This window comes from Lepus europaeus, chromosome 8, assembly GCF_033115175.1.
Source record: "Lepus europaeus isolate LE1 chromosome 8, mLepTim1.pri, whole genome shotgun sequence".
Taxonomy (NCBI): domain Eukaryota; kingdom Metazoa; phylum Chordata; class Mammalia; order Lagomorpha; family Leporidae; genus Lepus; species Lepus europaeus.
In genome coordinates this window covers 13,059,703-13,078,597 of record NC_084834.1, presented here as the reverse complement: position 1 = coordinate 13,078,597, position 18,895 = coordinate 13,059,703, and the positions used below count along the sequence as shown (strand labels likewise).

At 46.4% G+C, this 18,895-nt stretch overlaps 1 protein-coding gene and 1 long non-coding RNA gene across 2 annotated transcripts in view; both read right to left on the bottom strand.

The window, feature by feature from the left end:
- Positions 1–389: 389 nt before the first annotated feature.
- On the bottom strand, positions 390–5,175 carry LOC133765468 (uncharacterized). The gene is made up of 3 exons (XR_009866592.1): positions 5,137–5,175; positions 2,702–2,739; positions 390–648 (listed from the first exon to the last, which is right to left on the bottom strand). It is a non-coding gene; the product is annotated as an uncharacterized LOC133765468 (long non-coding RNA).
- A 1,736-nt stretch (positions 5,176–6,911) lies between these two features.
- LOC133765211 (rho GTPase-activating protein 20-like) overlaps positions 6,912–18,895 on the bottom strand; it is a 141,560-nt gene continuing 129,576 nt past the window's right edge. Inside the window, exon 16 of the mRNA XM_062198874.1 lies at positions 6,912–6,967. Coding sequence (XP_062054858.1) covers positions 6,912–6,967 — 56 coding nt within the window. The remainder of the gene's footprint in view (positions 6,968–18,895) is intronic.

Here is an 18,895-nt window from a genome sequence, read left to right as displayed (position 1 = left end):
ATCCATTCAAAGGATTTTATGGTATGCATCTTCATCAAATTTTAATGAGATTTTAGAATATGAGCTTTCATGAACTTTCTGTGACTTCATGATGAAAAAATGTATGAAAATGCTACCATGAAGAAAATTATGTGTGGGTTTAAATTTTTTGTGCCAGTATCAGCTCATATTTCATTCTGTTTTTATATATTTCACTGTATCCTTAAATACTGATTTTATAGTAACTGTTGCATGTCCCTTTGAACAATGGAATTGGAAATTAAAGACTGAAATGGGTTGAGCTGAAATTTTGGAATCAGATCATTATATATTCCTTTTTGAATAAGATTGCGAAGTGTGAAGTGTACAACATGATTTCCGCACAGTCAGAAAACATGACTCCTTTGAAGTCAGTTACGAGCCAATTTGTTTATTTCTGGACAGAAAGAAATATCTGTCAATTTTTTTTCTAAAAACACTCTTAGCTGCACGTTAGAGTGTAGGAAAATTAGTGATGTTCAGCTGTGAATGTGCTACCATTGAATGAAGTAAAATGATACATTTCAGAGAGTTGGGCGGCCCCCTACTAGATGTGAGTTTTGCAGCTCTGCTTTATAGGGTCGATTACTGTTGTTCCAAAGCACCAGATATGAAGAGATGGTTCCATTTCTGTTGAAATAAAAAGTGAAATAATATTCTCAGATTCTGGAGATATCCTAATTCCTGATTAAAGAACTGCCCCTAAAGATTTCACCTAAGACATGAGGTAAACATCATTAAACCAAGAAAAGACACACACGAGAAGGAACTGATAATACATGTCTCCAGGTTATGAACCAAACTTCACCCTGTAAAAAAATTGCCTTTTCCCAATAATAACCTAGGTTTGCAGAGTGCTTGCTGGTACTACTGTGGAGAAGTTAAGAGGAAGCCCTAAGAAATCATGCCAATGGAGCTCTTGAGTAACTGAGTGGACAGAGGACACAGCTGTGCCCTGGAATCCTCTTCCAATGCAGGATTCCAGTCAATTGCCATACTTGACATGGGGTCAGATTCCAGGAGTGGCATTATTTATTTCACTGAAGATAAAACCTAAGTTTTCTTAGGACATATTCATAAAGTAAACTCAGTATGAGAGAGAGAGTGGCAAAAAAAGTACTTTAAAGCCAAGTGTCACACACTCATAAAGGAGTATTTTCATGAGGTTTCTGAGACTTCATGCAGACAATTTAAGGAAAATATGTGTTAGGAAAAACCATAGATATTATACTTTCTGAACCCAACAAATCCCTACTCTTCATTTTTAGAAGATTCACCTTTATCTTTGAATGCTCTTTGTGTACAAAGCATTGGAATTAACCCCTGATAATGCAAAAGAATAAGGGCAGGTAAACTGAAAGGACCTGGTAGCTTGGAAAGTGTCCATTGGCCGGCGCCGTGGCTCAATAGGCTAATCCTCGGCCCTGTGGCGCCGGCACACCGGGTTCTAGTCCCTGTCGGGGCACCAGATTCTGGCCCAGTTGCCCTCTTCCAGGCCTGCTCTCTGCTATGCCCCGCGAGTGCAGTGGAGGATGGTCCAAGTGCTTAGGCCCTGCACCTGCATGGGAGACCAGGAGAAGCACCTGGCTCCTGGCTTCGGATCAGCGCAATGTGCCGGCTGTGGTGGCCATTGGAGGGTAAATGGCAAAAGGAAGACCTTTCTCTCTGTCTCTCTCTCTCACTGTCCACTCTGCCTGTCAAAAAAAAAAAAAAAGAAAAAGAAAAAGAAAGTGTCCATTGTTGTAGGTGCCTCTTGGGCAATTCTCTACACAGGAATTCCATCCATTCTTGGACAGAAACTGAATGTGTCAAGCAAAAATAGAAAACTTGTGCAAGCAGTGCTTACTGTGAGGTTAAATGAAGTGCATGGGGAAAAAAATCCTAAGGAGTCATGGTAACTGTGCTCTTCTGTAACTCAGAAGTCAGAGGACAGTGCACTGGGTGGGCCCATACCAAGCTCAGGCTTGGCATCCTCTCCTGCTGGAGAATTCGCTCAGTCATTATACTGGACACTGGTCTGGTCTGCAGTAGCAGGGTAATTTGTTCTGCTGAAGAAACACCAGGGAGCAGGAAAAATAATGTTAGGTGAGAGCATGATACACTCATGGTGTGGAGTTCAGGAGGTTTCTGAGACAGCTTAGAGATAAGCTTATGAAAAGATACCATTGATGAGCAAATTGACACCTAGAGTAATTGTTCTTTTGGACCAAAACAACTTCCTGTTGTACCTTGATTCTTATATTTTAGTTTTTGTCTTTGAATACCAAATTGTGTTGCAGCATTAGAACTACATTTAATGAAGGATAAGAAAAAAATGAAACAAACTTGTAGCTTGGAAAATGTGAATTCAGTGTTGTGCTTCAAACAAGTGTGAGGAAAACATGAAGACTATGTAGTCTTAGTTTATGGGCCTCATGGGCAATTCTCTACCAAGGAACTTCACCCACCAGGGGAAGAAACTGAAGATATTTCAAGCAAAGTTTAAAACAAACATTTTGAAATAGTAGTCCTTAGTCTTACGTTAAGTAAAATACAGAGAAAAGAAAAGAAAATCTTAAGGAGAAGAGATCCTAACTCAGCTTTCCAGCCACTTGGAATGCAGAGGACAGAGGACATAGGTGGGCCCATCTAGGCTCAGGCGTGGCATCCTGTGCCATTTCGAGATTTTGGCCATTCACCCTACCTGGTATTGTGTCAACAGCAGCGGTAGCATTACAGCACCTGCAGAATGACAAACAAAAGTTGTCAAGATATTTCAGACAACAGACCCATCTCAACATCTGATGGCAGCAAAATAAATTTGAAATCCAAGAAAATTGGCTCCTATTGTGGACTTGAATGAGTTTTCTGATACATCATTAAAATCAGTTTCTTAAAATATGGATAATGAAAAAGCCCATAGTTTAACAATTTTAGAACAAAATTCTTGTTTAAATTCATTCTTAGGTTTTTTTTTCCCCTTTTATCCTTGACTATTATTTGTATCTTAACAATCACAACTACTCTTTCAGAAGACAAAAAGATTTATGATAAAAATCAAAGGTCTGGTAACTTGGAAAGTGCCCATTTGGTGTTTCTCTAGGAGTCAAGGATAGAATAGGAGGAATAAAAAAATGGAGTAGATGAGGTGAATTGCTCCACGGGAAATTCCCTGGCAAGGAACTCCATGCTTCCTGCACAGGATCTGAAGAGTCCAAGCCAAGTTAGAAAACTTCTACAAACATTTCTGCACAATAGTTCTTAGTGTAAAGTTAAAAGATTTGTCCAGAAAGATAAAATACTGGTGCTTTGGCACAGTAGGTTAATCCTCCACCTGCAGTGCCAGCATCTCATATAGGTACCGGTTCTAGTCGCAGTTGCTTCTCTTCTGGTCCAGCTCTCCACCATGGCCTGGGAAAGCAGTAGAAGTTGGCCCAAGTGCTCCAGCCCCTGCACCCATGTGGAGGGCCTGGAAGAAGCTCTTGTCTGCTGTCTTTGGACCGGTGCAACTCTGGCTATTGTGGTCATTTGGGGAGTGAACCAGCAGATGGAAGACCTTTCTCTGTCTCTCTCTCACTGTCTGTAATTCTACCTCGCAAATAAATAAATTTTAAAAATCTTTAAAAGAAATAGAGAAAACCCTAAGGAATCAGGCCAGCTATACTCATAATAAGTAAGAAAAAGAGGAGAGAAAACATCAGTAGGCCCACTGCAAGGTTAGGCCTGGTATCCTCTCCCCGTGGAAGATTTTTGTCAGTCACCATATTTGACACCGAATGGGATTCCCCTGGAGTGTCATTCATTCCATTGCAGAAAAAACTAAAGCTGTCTTAAAATATTTTCATAAGACAGACTCATCTCAGTATCAGATAGTAATAACAAACTACTTTAAATACCAGCATCCTACACTTACAATGGGGATTTTCATGAGGTTTCTGAGACTTCATGTAGAAAGGCTAAGGAAAATATATGTTCTGGATTCATTTTTAGGTGTCTTATTTTTACCTTTGAACACTATGTGTGTAGAAAGCACTGAAATTACCCTGCATTATGGCAAAGGCATAAGGAGATACTGATACTATCTGGTAACATGAAAAGTGTCCATGCAGCGTGCAACTTTGAGACAACAATAGAATAACAATGCAAAACACTTTTCTGATTTTAGGTGCCTCTTGGGCAATTCTCTACCCAGGAATTCCGTCCATTCTTCATGCACAGAAACTGAAGATGTCAAACAACATTAGAAAACATGTGCAAGCATTCTAGAAAGCTTAGTTCATACTGTGAGGTGAAATGAAGTTTATCGGGAAAAAATATCCTAAGGAATCATGTCAACTGTGCTCTCCAGTAACTCAGAAGACAGAGTACAGTAGACACGGGTGGTCCCATAGAAGGTCAGACTTCTCATCTTCTACCACTGGAGGATTTTGGTCAGTGAATATACATGACACTGTTCTGGTTTGGAGTGGTGGGAGAAATTTCTTATGTTGAAGAAAAACCAGGGGTTGTCTTAGTATATTTGAAGACAACATATTCATTTCAACATGGAGCAACAGTAAAAGAAAAAATATACTGAAACATAATGCACCCATGATGTGGACTTCATGAGACTTCTAAGAGGTAAGTTTATGTAAATACAATGGATGAGAACTTGATGCACAGGTTTAACAATTTGGGGGAGCAAAACAAGTCCTAATGCTAACTTCCTTCTTACATTGTTTAATTTTTGTCTTTGAATACATTGTGTACTGACCGCTACACTACCCCTTGGTAAAGCCAAAGGAAAAGGATGGAAAAAAATGAAAGAAACTGGCAAGTTGGAAAATTCCCACTCAGTGTACTCCAGCAAACAAATGATAGAAAAACATGAAGCAAAACACTAGTCTTAGTTTAGATACCTCAATGACAATTCTCTACTAAAGTATTCCTTCCTGTGAGGAAACTAAGGTTTTCAAGCAAAGTGAGAAAACTCAAACAGATATTTTTGAAAAGTAGCCCCTAGTGTTAGGTTAAAGGAAGTGCATAGAAATGAAGAAAAATACTAAGGACTGACACTAACTCAGCTCTTTAGTAACTCAGAATGCAGAGGACAGAAGGCTTCAGCTGCCATTGCAAAATGTTTTTACTCGGTCATCATACCTTACACTGGTGCACACTCCAGGGTAGCATTAAATCACCTGTGGAAGGTAAATCAAAAGTTTTCTTAGGATATTTGCAGAATGCAATCATTTTATCAACTGACAACAGGAAAACATTATTTGAACCCATAGAAATATATGCTCATAATGTGGATTTTCATGAGTTTTCTGACACAAGAGAAACATAGGTTTATAAAGAGAGGTACAATGAGAAAGTGGCTCATAGATTTAATGATTCAGCAACAAAAATGCCAATTTCAAATATATCCTTAGATTCCTTATTTCTATCCTTAAATATCATTTGTGACTTAACAATTGCAAACACCCCTCAATAAAGAAAAAGCCAGGTATAGACAAAAGGAAAGGATACGGTAACTTGGAAAGTGCCCATTCCGTGTTCTGCTGGGAGCCACACAGAGCACAACATGAAACAAAAGCTTTGCCTTAGATTAGAGCCCTCAAGGACAATCTCTGCTGAGCAATTCCATCCTTCCTGGATAACAACTGAAGAGACCAAGTCAAGTTAGTGGTCACATGAATATTTTGAAAATGGATTCTTTGTGTAAACTTAAAGAAACTGTATGGAAGTAAGAAGAAATCCTAAGGAAATACACCAAAGTGCTTTTCAGTAACTAAGAAGATAAAGTGCAAAAGGAAAGTGTGGTTCCACTCTAGATTTGGGCTGAAGATCATGGTCAGTCACACACCTTGACACTGATTGGATTTCCATTGTGGTGTTACTTATTCTGTTGATGAAAAGAACTAAGGCTGTCTAATGGTGTTTTCAGAAAACAGGCCCATATCAATATGCACATGGTTTAAAATAAATTATTTTACACCCCACCATGTTTAATTCATAATGATGATTGTCATGAACTTTATGGTACCCCCAAAAGAGAAGTAAAGGAAAACGCATGAGAACAAAACAGAGGCCGGCGCCGCAGCTCAATAGGCTAATCCTCCGCCTTGCGGCGCCGGCACACCGGGTTCTAGTCCCGGTCGGGGCACCAATCCTGTCCCGGTTGCCCCTCTTCCAGGCCAGCTCTCTGCTGTGGCCAGGGAGTGCAGTGGAGGATGGCCCAAGTGCTTGGGCCCTGCACCCCATGGGAGACCAGGAGAAGCACCTGGCTCCTGCCATCGGATCAGCGCGGTGCGCCGGCCACAGCGCGCCTACCGCGGTGGCCATTGGAGGGTGAACCAACGGCAAAAGGAAGACCTTTCTCTCTGTCTCTTTCTCTCGCTGTCCACTCTGCCTGTCAAAAAAAAAAAAAAAAAGAGAACAAAACAGATAGATAGGAGAGTTGTTTTGAAAAATACAATTCTTATTTTAAATTTCTTCAAGATTTTTTTTTGTATTTGAACAGCAGCTGAGAACAAAGCATCAGATGACCTTAGGATATAGCAAAGGGTAAAGATAGAAAATCCCAAAGTTTCTGGTAACTTGCAAAGTGCCCATAGAATGTGCAACTGTGGCCAGTGAGAGAAGATGTGCTTCCACATGATGGTCTTGTACAGGTGTCACATGGGCAAATCTCTATCGAGGAAATACATCCTTCCGTGGCAGAAACTAAAGGTTTCAGGAACATTAAGAAAACATAGCCAAACATTCTGGGAAAAGTAGCTCTCAGCATTAGCCTGAAAGCATGGTAGCCATATTGAAGAGGAGTTCTCAGAACTTATGCCACATGAAATTTTCAGCATCTCATAGATCAGAAGACATAAAACATATGGACCCCTACTGAGCTGAGGCATGGTATCATTTGCCACTGAAAGGCTCTAGTCAGTCACCATGCCTGATTCTGGGTCTGACTCCAGTGAGACTATCATACTTCCTGTGGAAGAAAAAACAAAAGTTGCCTAAGTAGATTTTCAGATGCAGATCCAACTCCATGTCAGAAAGCAGGAACACAAGTGATCTCCAACCCAAACAACACATTCTCATAATGTGGATGTTCACAAGTTTTCTGAGACATAATAAGGCTAAGTCTATAAAAATTCAAATTAGGAGAAAATGGGGAGATGTTGTCATGTTTTGAGAGAAAAACAACTGGCAAGTTGAAAATCATTCTTAGAGGTTTGTTTATGTCCTTGGCAATCATGTGAGTTTAAAGAATTTCCCTTCCACTTGGAGAAAATGAGACAACAGTCACAGATGAAAAGAAAGGATCCAGTTGTCGGGGCTAGTGGCCCTGGCCCGACATGAGATGCAGCAGGCTGATGCTGTCCCTTATCTAATCCTGTTTCCTGTACTTTTGTTCTGTAGGCACAAGATTTTTCATCCCACATTCCTGCAGGCAGGATGTGACTTCTGATGAAGGTTTATGATGTTCTTTGCTCTATCTGCAGAGCTTGTACCCTGATCTTTGCTACCTTGTAAACTTGTTTCGTTCCTGTGCTATGCATGATTGCACACAATGAATGTTATCTGTATGGGGCCTGGGGTATATACCCTTGTGTTTCTTGGTGCTCGTGGCTAGAGACTGAAGGGTTTCCTTAGGGAGACTGCCTCCAGTCCCTCATCGCCGGGCCCCCTACTTTGGCTTGGAACGCGACGAGGCAATAAACGTGGTGATGAATTGACTGACTGCTGCGTGTCTCTGTGTGGTTTGTCGGGTGGCCTCCGACATCCAGTAATTCAGAAAGTGCTCTCTCCATGTCCCAGTGGGAGCCACGAAAGAACAATATGATGCACAACCCGATTCAGGATCCAGGATCCCTCCCCCAAATCGGAGCTGCAGCGGGCGGGGAGCAGCCATCTTGTTTGTTTACATATGGGCTTAAAGGAGAACTGCCTCTGCCTCCACACGAACCTTCGGAGGTGGGGCCCAAAGGTGGAGTGGAGGGACACTGCACTCCTTGCGCAGGGGCAGGCAGCGAGGGAGGGCAGCTCATAGCCCTGACACCAGTCTACTCAAGTTTCCAGAAAAAAAAAAAAATTAAGTAGCACCCACAGGAAGAGGGCAGGATCCAGGGGGATGCACTGAAGGATCGAAAACGCAAGGATCCTTAGGAGCCGCCCCACCCACAATCAGAGCTGCAGCAGGCAGAGTGCAGCCATCCTGTTTGTTTACATTCGGGCTTAAAGGAGGCTGGCCTCTGCTTCGGAGGAGGAAGCAGCAGGGGCAGAGTCCAAAGGTGGTCTGGAGCTACTTGACACTCCTCACGCAGGAGGTGCAGTGAGAGTGGCTGACCAACGAACCCCAGGCACAGACACATAAGGGCGAACATAGGAACAAGGAAACCAGCCCCCAAGGGGCAGAGATTGGCACCTGAAAGCCCTGACACCAGCCCACACAAGTTACAAAAAATAAATAAATAAGCAAAACATAAATAAGCAAACTCTAGAAGCAGAGCAGCCTGCTTACACTGGATATTGGTACAGACTCAGCAGCCCACAGCAGAGGGAAATCAACCTGAAAAACCACCCAGACGGAATGCCAAAAAACAAAACAAAAACCCACAACAAGAAGATAGAAGAACACATAAACTTGCCAATGGAGCAGGCTAAACCAACCATAACAGAGGCTGAAGAAGAAGAATTTTAAACCATGCCAGAAAAAGAATTCAGAAAATTAATAATAAGATTACTTAGAAATAATGAGAAACAGTGTCGAGAGTGGAATGAAAAACAAGCCCAAGGATTAGAGATCCTAAAGAGAAGCCAGAATGAAATACTGGAAATGAAAAACTCAATTGACCATATAAAAACACCGTGGATTCCCCCGGAAATCAAACAGATGAAATAGAAGACCGAATATCAGAATTCGAAGACAAACTTCCAGAAATAATACAGTCAGTTCAAACGCAGGAAGAAGAAATGAAAAAATTAAAAAAATATGGTCGGAGACCTACAAGATTCAATCAAACGGTGTAATGTTCAGTTAATAGGAGTCCCTGAGGGGGTGGAAAGAGAGAATGGATTGGAAGGTGTTTTCAATGAAATAACATCAGAAAACTTCAAACAAAGGCAACTGGATAACAACAGGCAAATTCAAAGATAGCCAGGACTCCAAACAGGGTAGACCAGAAGAGAAATTCACCATGACACATTGTGGCAACACTCAGCTCAGTGACACACAAAGAACAAATCCTAAAATGTGCCAGAGAAAAACGACAGATCACATTCAGGGGTAAGTTAATCAGACTCACCCCAGACTTCTCATCACAAACACTACAGGCAAGGAGACAATGGCATGATATATTTCAAGTTTTAAAAGACAAACAATGCCAACCTAGAATACTATACCCTGCAAAGCTATCATTTATGAATGAAGGGGAAATAAAGATCTTCCAAGACAAACAGAAACTGAAAGGATTTGTAACCATGCATCCAGCCCTACAACACTTGCTCAAAGATGTGCTGCACACAGAAATACAAAAACAAGAACTTCACTACCAAAAAAAGCGAATGTAGAGTAACCTACACACAAAGTTCAAAATACATAAACAGCTCCTTTAGGAAACATGAATGAGAAAAGACAGTACTTAACAGTAATCACACTGAATGTGAATGGTCTTAATTCTACTACCAAAAGACATAGACTAGCTGATTGGATCAAGAAAGAGAATCCATCTATATGCTGCCTTCAGGAGACACACCTTATCAGCAAAGATGCACGCAGACTGAAAGTGAAAGGATGGAAAAAGATACTCCAAGCTAACAGAAATCAAAAAAGAGCTGGAGTGGCCATCCTGATATCAGACAAAATAGACTTGAACATAAAAACTATTAAAAGAGACAGAGAAGGGCACTATATAATGATTAAAGGATCTACCCAACAGGAAGACATTACTATTATAAATGCATACGCACCTAATAACAGGGTGCCTGGCTACCTGAAAGAATTACTAAAGGATTTAAAGGGAGATATAGATTCAAATACAATAGTAACAGGGGACTTCAACACCCCACTCTCACCAATGGACAGATCAAACAGATGGATAGACCAATGGAACAGAATAGAAACACCGGAGATCAATCCAAACATCTATTACCAACTCATATTTGACAAAGGACCTAAAACCAACCCCTGGAACAAGGACAGCCTCTTCAACAAATGGTGATTGGAAAACTGGATGTCCACATGTCGAAGTATGAAGCAAGACCCCTACCTTGCACCTTATACAAAAATCCACTCAACATGGATCAAAGAACTAGAGATGCGCCACAACACCATAAAACTAATTGAGAGCATAGGGGAAACCCTTCAAGATATTGGAACAGGCAAAGAATTCCTGGAGAAGACCCCAGAGGCACGGGTAATCAAAGATAAAATAAACAAATGGGATTACCTCAAATTGAAGAGTTTCTTTACAGCAAAGGAAACAGTCAAGAAAGTGAAGAGGCAACCGACAGAATGGGAGACATTATTTGCAAACTACACAACAGATAAAGGATTAACAACTAGAATCTATAAAATGATCAAAAAAACACCACAAAATCAAAACAAACAACCCAATAAAAAATGGGCCAAGGTCCTTAACAGACATTTTTCAAAAGAGGAAATCCAAATGGCCAACAGGCACATGAAAAAATGTTCAGGATCCCTAGCCATCAGGGAAATGCAGATCAAAACCACAATGAGGTTTCACCTCACCCCGGTTAGATTGGCTTACATACAGAAATCAACCAACAACAGATGCTGGCGAGGATGTAGGGGAAAAGGGACACTAATCCACTGTTGGTGGGAATGCAAACTGGTAAAGCCACTATGGAAGACAGTTTGGAGAGTCCTCAGGATCCTGAATATAGCACTACACATGACCCAGCCATCCCACTCCTTGGAATTTACCCAAATGGAATTAAAGGGGAGAAAAAAGAGCCATTTGCACCTCAATATTTGTTGCAGCTCAATTCACAATAGCTAAGACATGGAATCAACCTAAATGTCCATCAACGGATGACTGGATAAAGAAACTATGGGATATGTACTCTATGGAACACTATACAGCAGTAAAAAAACAATGAAATCGGGGCATTCACAACAAAATGGAGGAAGCTGGAAAACATCATGCTGAGTGAAATAAGCCAGTCCAAAAGGGACAAATATCATATGTTCTCCCTGATCGATGGCAACTGAACGAGTATCTAAAATGATACCCATTGAAGTGAAATGGACACTATGAGAAACAATGACATGATCAGCCCTTGCCTAGACTATTGAGGAACAACTTACTATTTTATTCCTTTTAGTATTTTTGTTGTTGTTATTGTTGTTGCTCTGTTTGTTCTACATACGACCACTGGTTGAACTCTGTAATCAATACACAATCATTCTTAGGCATTTAAAATTAACAGAAAAGTGATCTCTATTACATAGGAGTGGGAATAAGAGAGGGAGGCGATATATAGGTTGGCACATGCTCACTCGGACTTACCTCCAATGGTGGCACTAGAAATGCGCCAGGGGATTTCAACTCAGTCTTACCAAGGAGGCAGGTACCAATGCCAGTGCACTTGGTAAAGTGATAAGTATAAATACACAACCGATCCAAAAGATAGGGTATATGTCGAAGAGATCTCACAAATAAGACCAGTGTAAGCAAATAATGAAGGATAGAATTAAAAGGGAAAGAATGATCCTGCGGGGGAAGCAGGACACACAGCAGACTCATAGAATGGCAAACGCCCAAAACAGCACTCCTGCCTCAGAATCAACCCTTGGGACATTCGAATCTGGCTAAAAGGTCCATGAGAGTCTCACAGGCATGGAAAGCCATGACACGGTGGCAAAAATAATCTAAATGAAAGATCCTGGTGAACAAGACCCCAGCAGAAGGAGCAGGCCATCAAGGAGAGAGGCGCTTTTCTCTGAAGGGAGGAAGGAACCTCCACTGTGATACGGCCTTGACTAAACAAGTTCAGAGTTGGTGAACTCAAGGGGCTTCCATAGCCTAGACAGCTCACTGCAAGATTCTCGGGTGATTGCTGATGTCATAAATAAGTGCCAATTGTTAAATCAACAACGGGAGTCACTGGGTACATGCTCCCCATGTAGGATCTCTGTCCTTAATGTGTTTTACTATGAAACTTATAAACAACACTACTAGTCGAACAATACCCTATACCTTGTGCAGTTGTGTGAGGGCAGCCTGTTGAAATCCTTGCTTAGTATATATACTAAGTTGATCTTCAGTGTATGAAGGTAATTGAAAATGAAACTCAATGAAGGGCGGGATGGGAGAGGGAGTGGGAGAGGAGAGGGCCGTGGGAGGGAGGGAGGTTGGGGGGGAAGCCACAACACTACAAAAGTTTCTCTTTGTAAATTCACATTTATTAAATAAAAAAATTCAAAAAAAAGAATAATATGATGCACAACCCACTGTCCCTAGTACAGGAGCCACATGGATAACTCCATCAAGGAATCTGGTCCCTCCTGGACAGCAACTGAAGACTTAAATTCACATGACAAAGTCATGCAAATATTTAGGCAAGTTTATCCTTCATGGAGGGCTCCAGAAATGTAGATACGATGCGACAAGCTACTAAACAACCATGCCAACTCTTCAGTAAAGCAACAGAGTACAAATGACATGTCTGACAAATGCCAAGCTCAGGCATGCCCTTCTCTTTGCATGGAGGATTTGGGCCAGGTATATGTGTGGAAATGGTTAGGATTTCCCTGTTGGTTAGATTGATTCTGATGCAGATATACCTAAAATTGTCTTAGGATAGGTTGAGAAAACACATTCGACCTGCTATTACAAGCAAATCAATGATTTGACATCCGAGCAAATGGTACTCAAAATCAACACTTTCTGGAGGTTTCTGAGACATCATAAACTAACAATCAACTACATATCAGAAGTACCAAATGCAAAGATAGAATACTACAAGGAAAAAAGTGTATGGCACGTGGTGGTATAGAACTCGTGTACCAAGCATTGCAGTGACCATAAACAGCTGCAAAAGCATAAGGAGAGAGAAACTGAACATCTTTGTAATCTTGGAAAGTGCATATTGAGTGTGCACCTGTGAGGCCAGTGTAGAGCCACAGGAAGCAAACTGGCTATCTCAGTAAATGTGCCCCAAGAGCAATGTTGTACCTAGGAACTCTATCCTTCCAGGACAGAAAATCAAAGGTTTCCAGCAACCTAAGAAACACAAAGGAAAAATTGAAAAAGTAACCCCTAGTGTTCAGAGAAAGGATCAGCAGAGAATATCAAAGGAACTTGTAAGGCATTCTGATATGTGAGCACATCAAGTGCTCAAGAGAACAGAGGTTAGAACAGAAGTGTACCCAAAGGGAGACTGGTGCTAGCAGCATTGGACACAGTTTGGGTTTGATCAGTTATCATACCATCCTAAATGTCAGATTCCCATGTAATCATCAGGTCTTTGGGCAAGGGAAAGAAAATAAGTCCTCGGTGATTTTTCAGACAGTATACCCATTTCCACATCAGAGAGGAATAAAATCAATATCTCTGAAACACAGAGATGAACACACTCACAATGGATATTCCTGACAATTCTGACTCATGATCCCGTACAGGGAAACATGCATTATGGGAAATGGCTCATGGATTTCAAACAGCTGGAGTAAAATCATTTCCTGTGCTCCACTCATTCTTAAAGGTTTTCTTTCTGTCCAAGGACATATCTTGATACTCCTAATTGCAAAGACAATTCCAGACATCCAAAGAATAGAGAAAGATGTAATGAGAGATCTGGTAACGTACAAATGGGACAAATGGTGTCTACTTGGGAGACAAGTAAAGTCACAGGTAGTCCAAAAGTGTTTTTTAGTTTGGCATCATCTCAGACGATATCTGAAAAAATTTCTACTATATTTACAAATGTTCGAATGGGGAAAACAGGAATGGAACGACATGCAAATGTAGGTGCAGGTTGGCTCCACTGCACACTGCAGCATTAGGTTCAGCGAAAAAACTTGACACTTGATTAGGGTTCTGCTATTATATCATCCATGGAAGGATCCAGGCATACTGAATTGAGTGACTGAGAAGACAGATTCCATTCAGCATTAGTATAGAATAACAAAAAATAATTTCCTAACTAAACAGTAAGGAAGAAAAACTAAAAGGCTCGGAGAACATTCAAAAATGCCGAGTCATTATGCAGCAGTGTTCAGCCAATGATAGGATTCATGAGGACAAATGGCAGTCAGGGAGGACACGACTTGCACACGAGCACCTCTACACTGAAGAAACGCATCTATATTGAGCAAAAGTATGAAGATTCCAAAACAGGTTGAAAACACAGACACGTTGTCAGAATAATTAGACACTTAGCAATAACATTCCACCACAAAAATGTCACATCAAAAGGAACAAAACCAGTAACTCTAAAGCACAAACCACACATGAGCCAAAGAGACTGCTCATAAGTTCAACTGAGGGCGCTACAAGTTTGGGGACAACCTTGTGTAACAAGATTAGAGAGACCACAGCACCTACAAAGAAACAGAAAAAAACAGAAAATCTTGGATTCACAGAAAGAGGACACTGAGAAAAATCTCCTAAATCATGGCAAATTACAGGAAACAAAATACATATTAGAGTGCAAAGACAAAATGGTCACGGAGAGAGACTGTGCCACTAAGGGACAGAAACAAAAAAAAAAGAAAACATTTAAGGAAGGTTAGGAAAAGCGAAGCAAAAGAGATTCAAAAAGCACTTTTAAACAAGTTCAAACACTGATAGACAAAATGAAAAATACATGAAAGCAAAAGACAAGGGAATCTTAGGACACAGGACAACTTCTAGGAAAAAATAATCACTAGGAGACAGCTTCCCGACCAAGAGGGAATAGGAAAGCCCTCATTCTCACTCCAGGAGCTCTGGCAACTCAGCACGGGCGTGTGCCTACGCAACAAAAAATCCCACCGAAGGGAAACTGAAGGCAGGCACCAGGGCCAGGCCGGGGAGGGGCCGGGGCAAGGACATCTCAGGAGAAGCAGAGGCCCAGAGGACCATCCTTGCGGAGCGCGGCGTGCCCGCGCCTAAGTCCCCTGCGCACACTGGGCCACCAGGGGCAGTGGGGCACTCCACGCCAGGTCCCGGGAGCCTTCTGCACTCGCAGCCTGCGTGGCAACTCAAGGCATGCTGGTGGGACTGCTGCACCGGACGGGGCCATGGCAGGAGCAGACGTGGGGAACAGGAAGCATAGCCCCCTCCCGGACGGGTTAGGAGACCCCAGCGGGGAGAAACGGACGCCTTGCACACAGGCCCAGGCAGCGTGCAGCCAAGCTGAGAACCCGGGAGCACACACGGCCCCGTGTCGGAGCACCCGACTCGCACCACGGCCCCTCTCTCTGCCAGGAAGCACATCCTTCCTGGCAGAGAGCCGAGGATGCCACCGCAGCTCCAGAGCACTGGCCAGGGGTTCGGGACCAGGAGTCGCTGGGCGACCGCTTCCCGGTCCCGGAGGGACTAGGGAAGCCCCCTCCTCGCTCCAGGAGCTCCGGCAACCCCGCGGGCACCCAGGGGCAGAGGACACAAGACGCCCGGGCCCCTACCGTGGTCGGGCTCGGTGCAAACGTCGGGCGCATCCGTGCGCGAAGGCGGCACGTCCGGGAGAGGTTCCCGGGTGCCGGGCTCCGCCGTGTCTGCGGAAGAAGAGAGAGAGTACATAGCATACTTGGCCTGAGTTGAGTGAGGGTCTTTTCAGACAACACACCTGCCTCCGCCTAGAAGATCAGGCAGAAAAGGTTCTCCCAGCCCCACATCTCCCCTCGCCTAACGTGGGTACCTAGGTCAGTAAGGAGAAGCACGGGCGTGTGCCTACGCAACAAAAAATCCCACCGAAGGGAAACTGAAGGCAGGCACCAGGGCCGGGCCGGGGAGGGGCCGGGGCAAGGACATCTCAGGAGAAGCAGAGGCCCAGAGGACCATCCTTGCGGAGCGCGGCGTGCCCGCGCCTAAGTCCCCTGCGCACACTGGGCCACCAGGGGCAGTGGGGCACTCCACGCCAGGTCCCGGGAGCCTTCTGCACTCGCAGCCTGCGTGGCAACTCAAGGCATGCTGGTGGGACTGCTGCACCGGACGGGGCCATGGCAGGAGCAGACGTGGGGAACAGGAAGCATAGCCCCCTCCCGGACGGGTTAGGAGACCCCAGCGGGGAGAAACGGACGCCTTGCACACAGGCCCAGGCAGCGTGCAGCCAAGCTGAGAACCCGGGAGCACACACGGCCCCGTGTCGGAGCACCCGACTCGCACCGCGGCCCCTCTCTCTGCCAGGAAGCACATCCTTCCTGGCAGAGAGCCGAGGATGCCACCGCAGCTCCAGAGCACTGGCCAGGGGTTCGGGACCAGGAGTCGCTGGGCGACCGCTTCCCGGTCCCGGAGGGACTAGGGAAGCCCCCTTCTCGCTCCAGGAGCTCCGGCAACCCCGCGGGCACCCAGGGGCAGAGGACACAAGACGCCCGGGCCCCTACCGTGGTCGGGCTCGGTGCAAACGTCGGGCGCATCCGTGCGCGAAGGCGGCACGTCCGGGAGAGGTTCCCGGGTGCCGGGCTCCGCCGTGTCTGCGGAAGAAGAGAGAGAGTACATAGCATACTTGGCCTGAGTTGAGTGAGGGTCTTTTCAGACAACACACCTGCCTCCGCCTAGAAGATCAGGCAGAAAAGGTTCTCCCAGCCCCACATCTCCCCTCGCCTAACGTGGGTACCTAGGTCAGTAAGGAGAAGCACGGGCGTGTGCCTACGCAACAAAAAATCCCACCGAAGGGAAACTGAAGGCAGGCACCAGGGCCGGGCCGGGGAGGGGCCGGGGCAAGGACATCTCAGGAGAAGCAGAGGCCCAGAGGACCATCCTTGCGGAGCGCGGCGTGCCCGCGCCTAAGTCCCCTGCGCACACTGGGCCACCAGGGGCAGTGGGGCACTCCACGCCAGGTCCCGGGAGCCTTCTGCACTCGCAGCCTGCGTGGCAACTCAAGGCATGCTGGTGGGACTGCTGCACCGGACGGGGCCATGGCAGGAGCAGACGTGGGGAACAGGAAGCATAGCCCCCTCCCGGACGGGTTAGGAGACCCCAGCGGGGAGAAACGGACGCCTTGCACACAGGCCCAGGCAGCGTGCAGCCAAGCTGAGAACCCGGGAGCACACACGGCCCCGTGTCGGAGCACCCGACTCGCACCGCGGCCCCTCTCTCTGCCAGGAAGCACATCCTTCCTGGCAGAGAGCCGAGGATGCCACCGCAGCTCCAGAGCACTGGCCAGGGGTTCGGGACCAGGAGTCGCTGGGCGACCGCTTCCCGGTCCCGGAGGGACTAGGAAAGCCCCCTTCTCGCTCCAGGAGCTCCGGCAACCCCGCGGGCACCCAGGGGCAGAGGACACAAGACGCCCGGGCCCCTACCGTGGTCGGGCTCGGTGCAAACGTCGGGCGCATCCGTGCGCGAAGGCGGCACGTCCGGGAGAGGTTCCCGGGTGCCGGGCTCCGCCGTGTCTGCGGAAGAAGAGAGAGAGTACATAGCATACTTGGCCTGAGTTGAGTGAGGGTCTTTTCAGACAACACACCTGCCTCCGCCTAGAAGATCAGGCAGAAAAGGTTCTCCCAGCCCCACATCTCCCCTCGCCTAACGTGGGTACCTAGGTCAGTAAGGAGAAGCACGGGCGTGTGCCTACGCAACAAAAAATCCCACCGAAGGGAAACTGAAGGCAGGCACCAGGGCCGGGCCGGGGAGGGGCCGGGGCAAGGACATCTCAGGAGAAGCAGAGGCCCAGAGGACCATCCTTGCGGAGCGCGGCGTGCCCGCGCCTAAGTCCCCTGCGCACACTGGGCCACCAGGGGCAGTGGGGCACTCCACGCCAGGTCCCGGGAGCCTTCTGCACTCGCAGCCTGCGTGGCAACTCAAGGCATGCTGGTGGGACTGCTGCACCGGACGGGGCCATGGCAGGAGCAGACGTGGGGAACAGGAAGCATAGCCCCCTCCCGGACGGGTTAGGAGACCCCAGCGGGGAGAAACGGACGCCTTGCACACAGGCCCAGGCAGCGTGCAGCCAAGCTGAGAACCCGGGAGCACACACGGCCCCGTGTCGGAGCACCCGACTCGCACCGTGGCCCCTCTCTCTGCCAGGAAGCACATCCTTCCTGGCAGAGAGCCGAGGATGCCACCGCAGCTCCAGAGCACTGGCCAGGGGTTCGGGACCAGGAGTCGCTGGGCGACCGCTTCCCGGTCCCGGAGGGACTAGGAAAGCCCCCTTCTCGCTCCAGGAGCTCCGGCAACCCCGCGGGCACCCAGGGGCAGAGGACACAAGACGCCCGGGCCCCTACTGTGGTCGGGCTCGGTGCAAACGTCGGGCGCATCCGTGCGCGAAGGCGGCACGTCCGGGAGAGGTTCCCGGGTGCCGGGCTCCGCCGTGTCTGCGGAAGAAGAGAGAGAGTACATAGCATACTTGGCCTGAGTTGAGTGAGGGTCTTTTCAGACAACACACCTGCCTCCGCCTAGAAGATCAGGCAGAAAAGGTTCTCCCAGCCCCACATCTCCCCTCGCCTAACGTGGGTACCTAGGTCAGTAAGGAGAAGCACGGGCGTGTGCCTACGCAACAAAAAATCCCACCGAAGGGAAACTGAAGGCAGGCACCAGGGCCGGGCCGGGGAGGGGCCGGGGCAAGGACATCTCAGGAGAAGCAGAGGCCCAGAGGACCATCCTTGCGGAGCGCGGCGTGCCCGCGCCTAAGTCCCCTGCGCACACTGGGCCACCAGGGGCAGTGGGGCACTCCACGCCAGGTCCCGGGAGCCTTCTGCACTCGCAGCCTGCGTGGCAACTCAAGGCATGCTGGTGGGACTGCTGCACCGGAC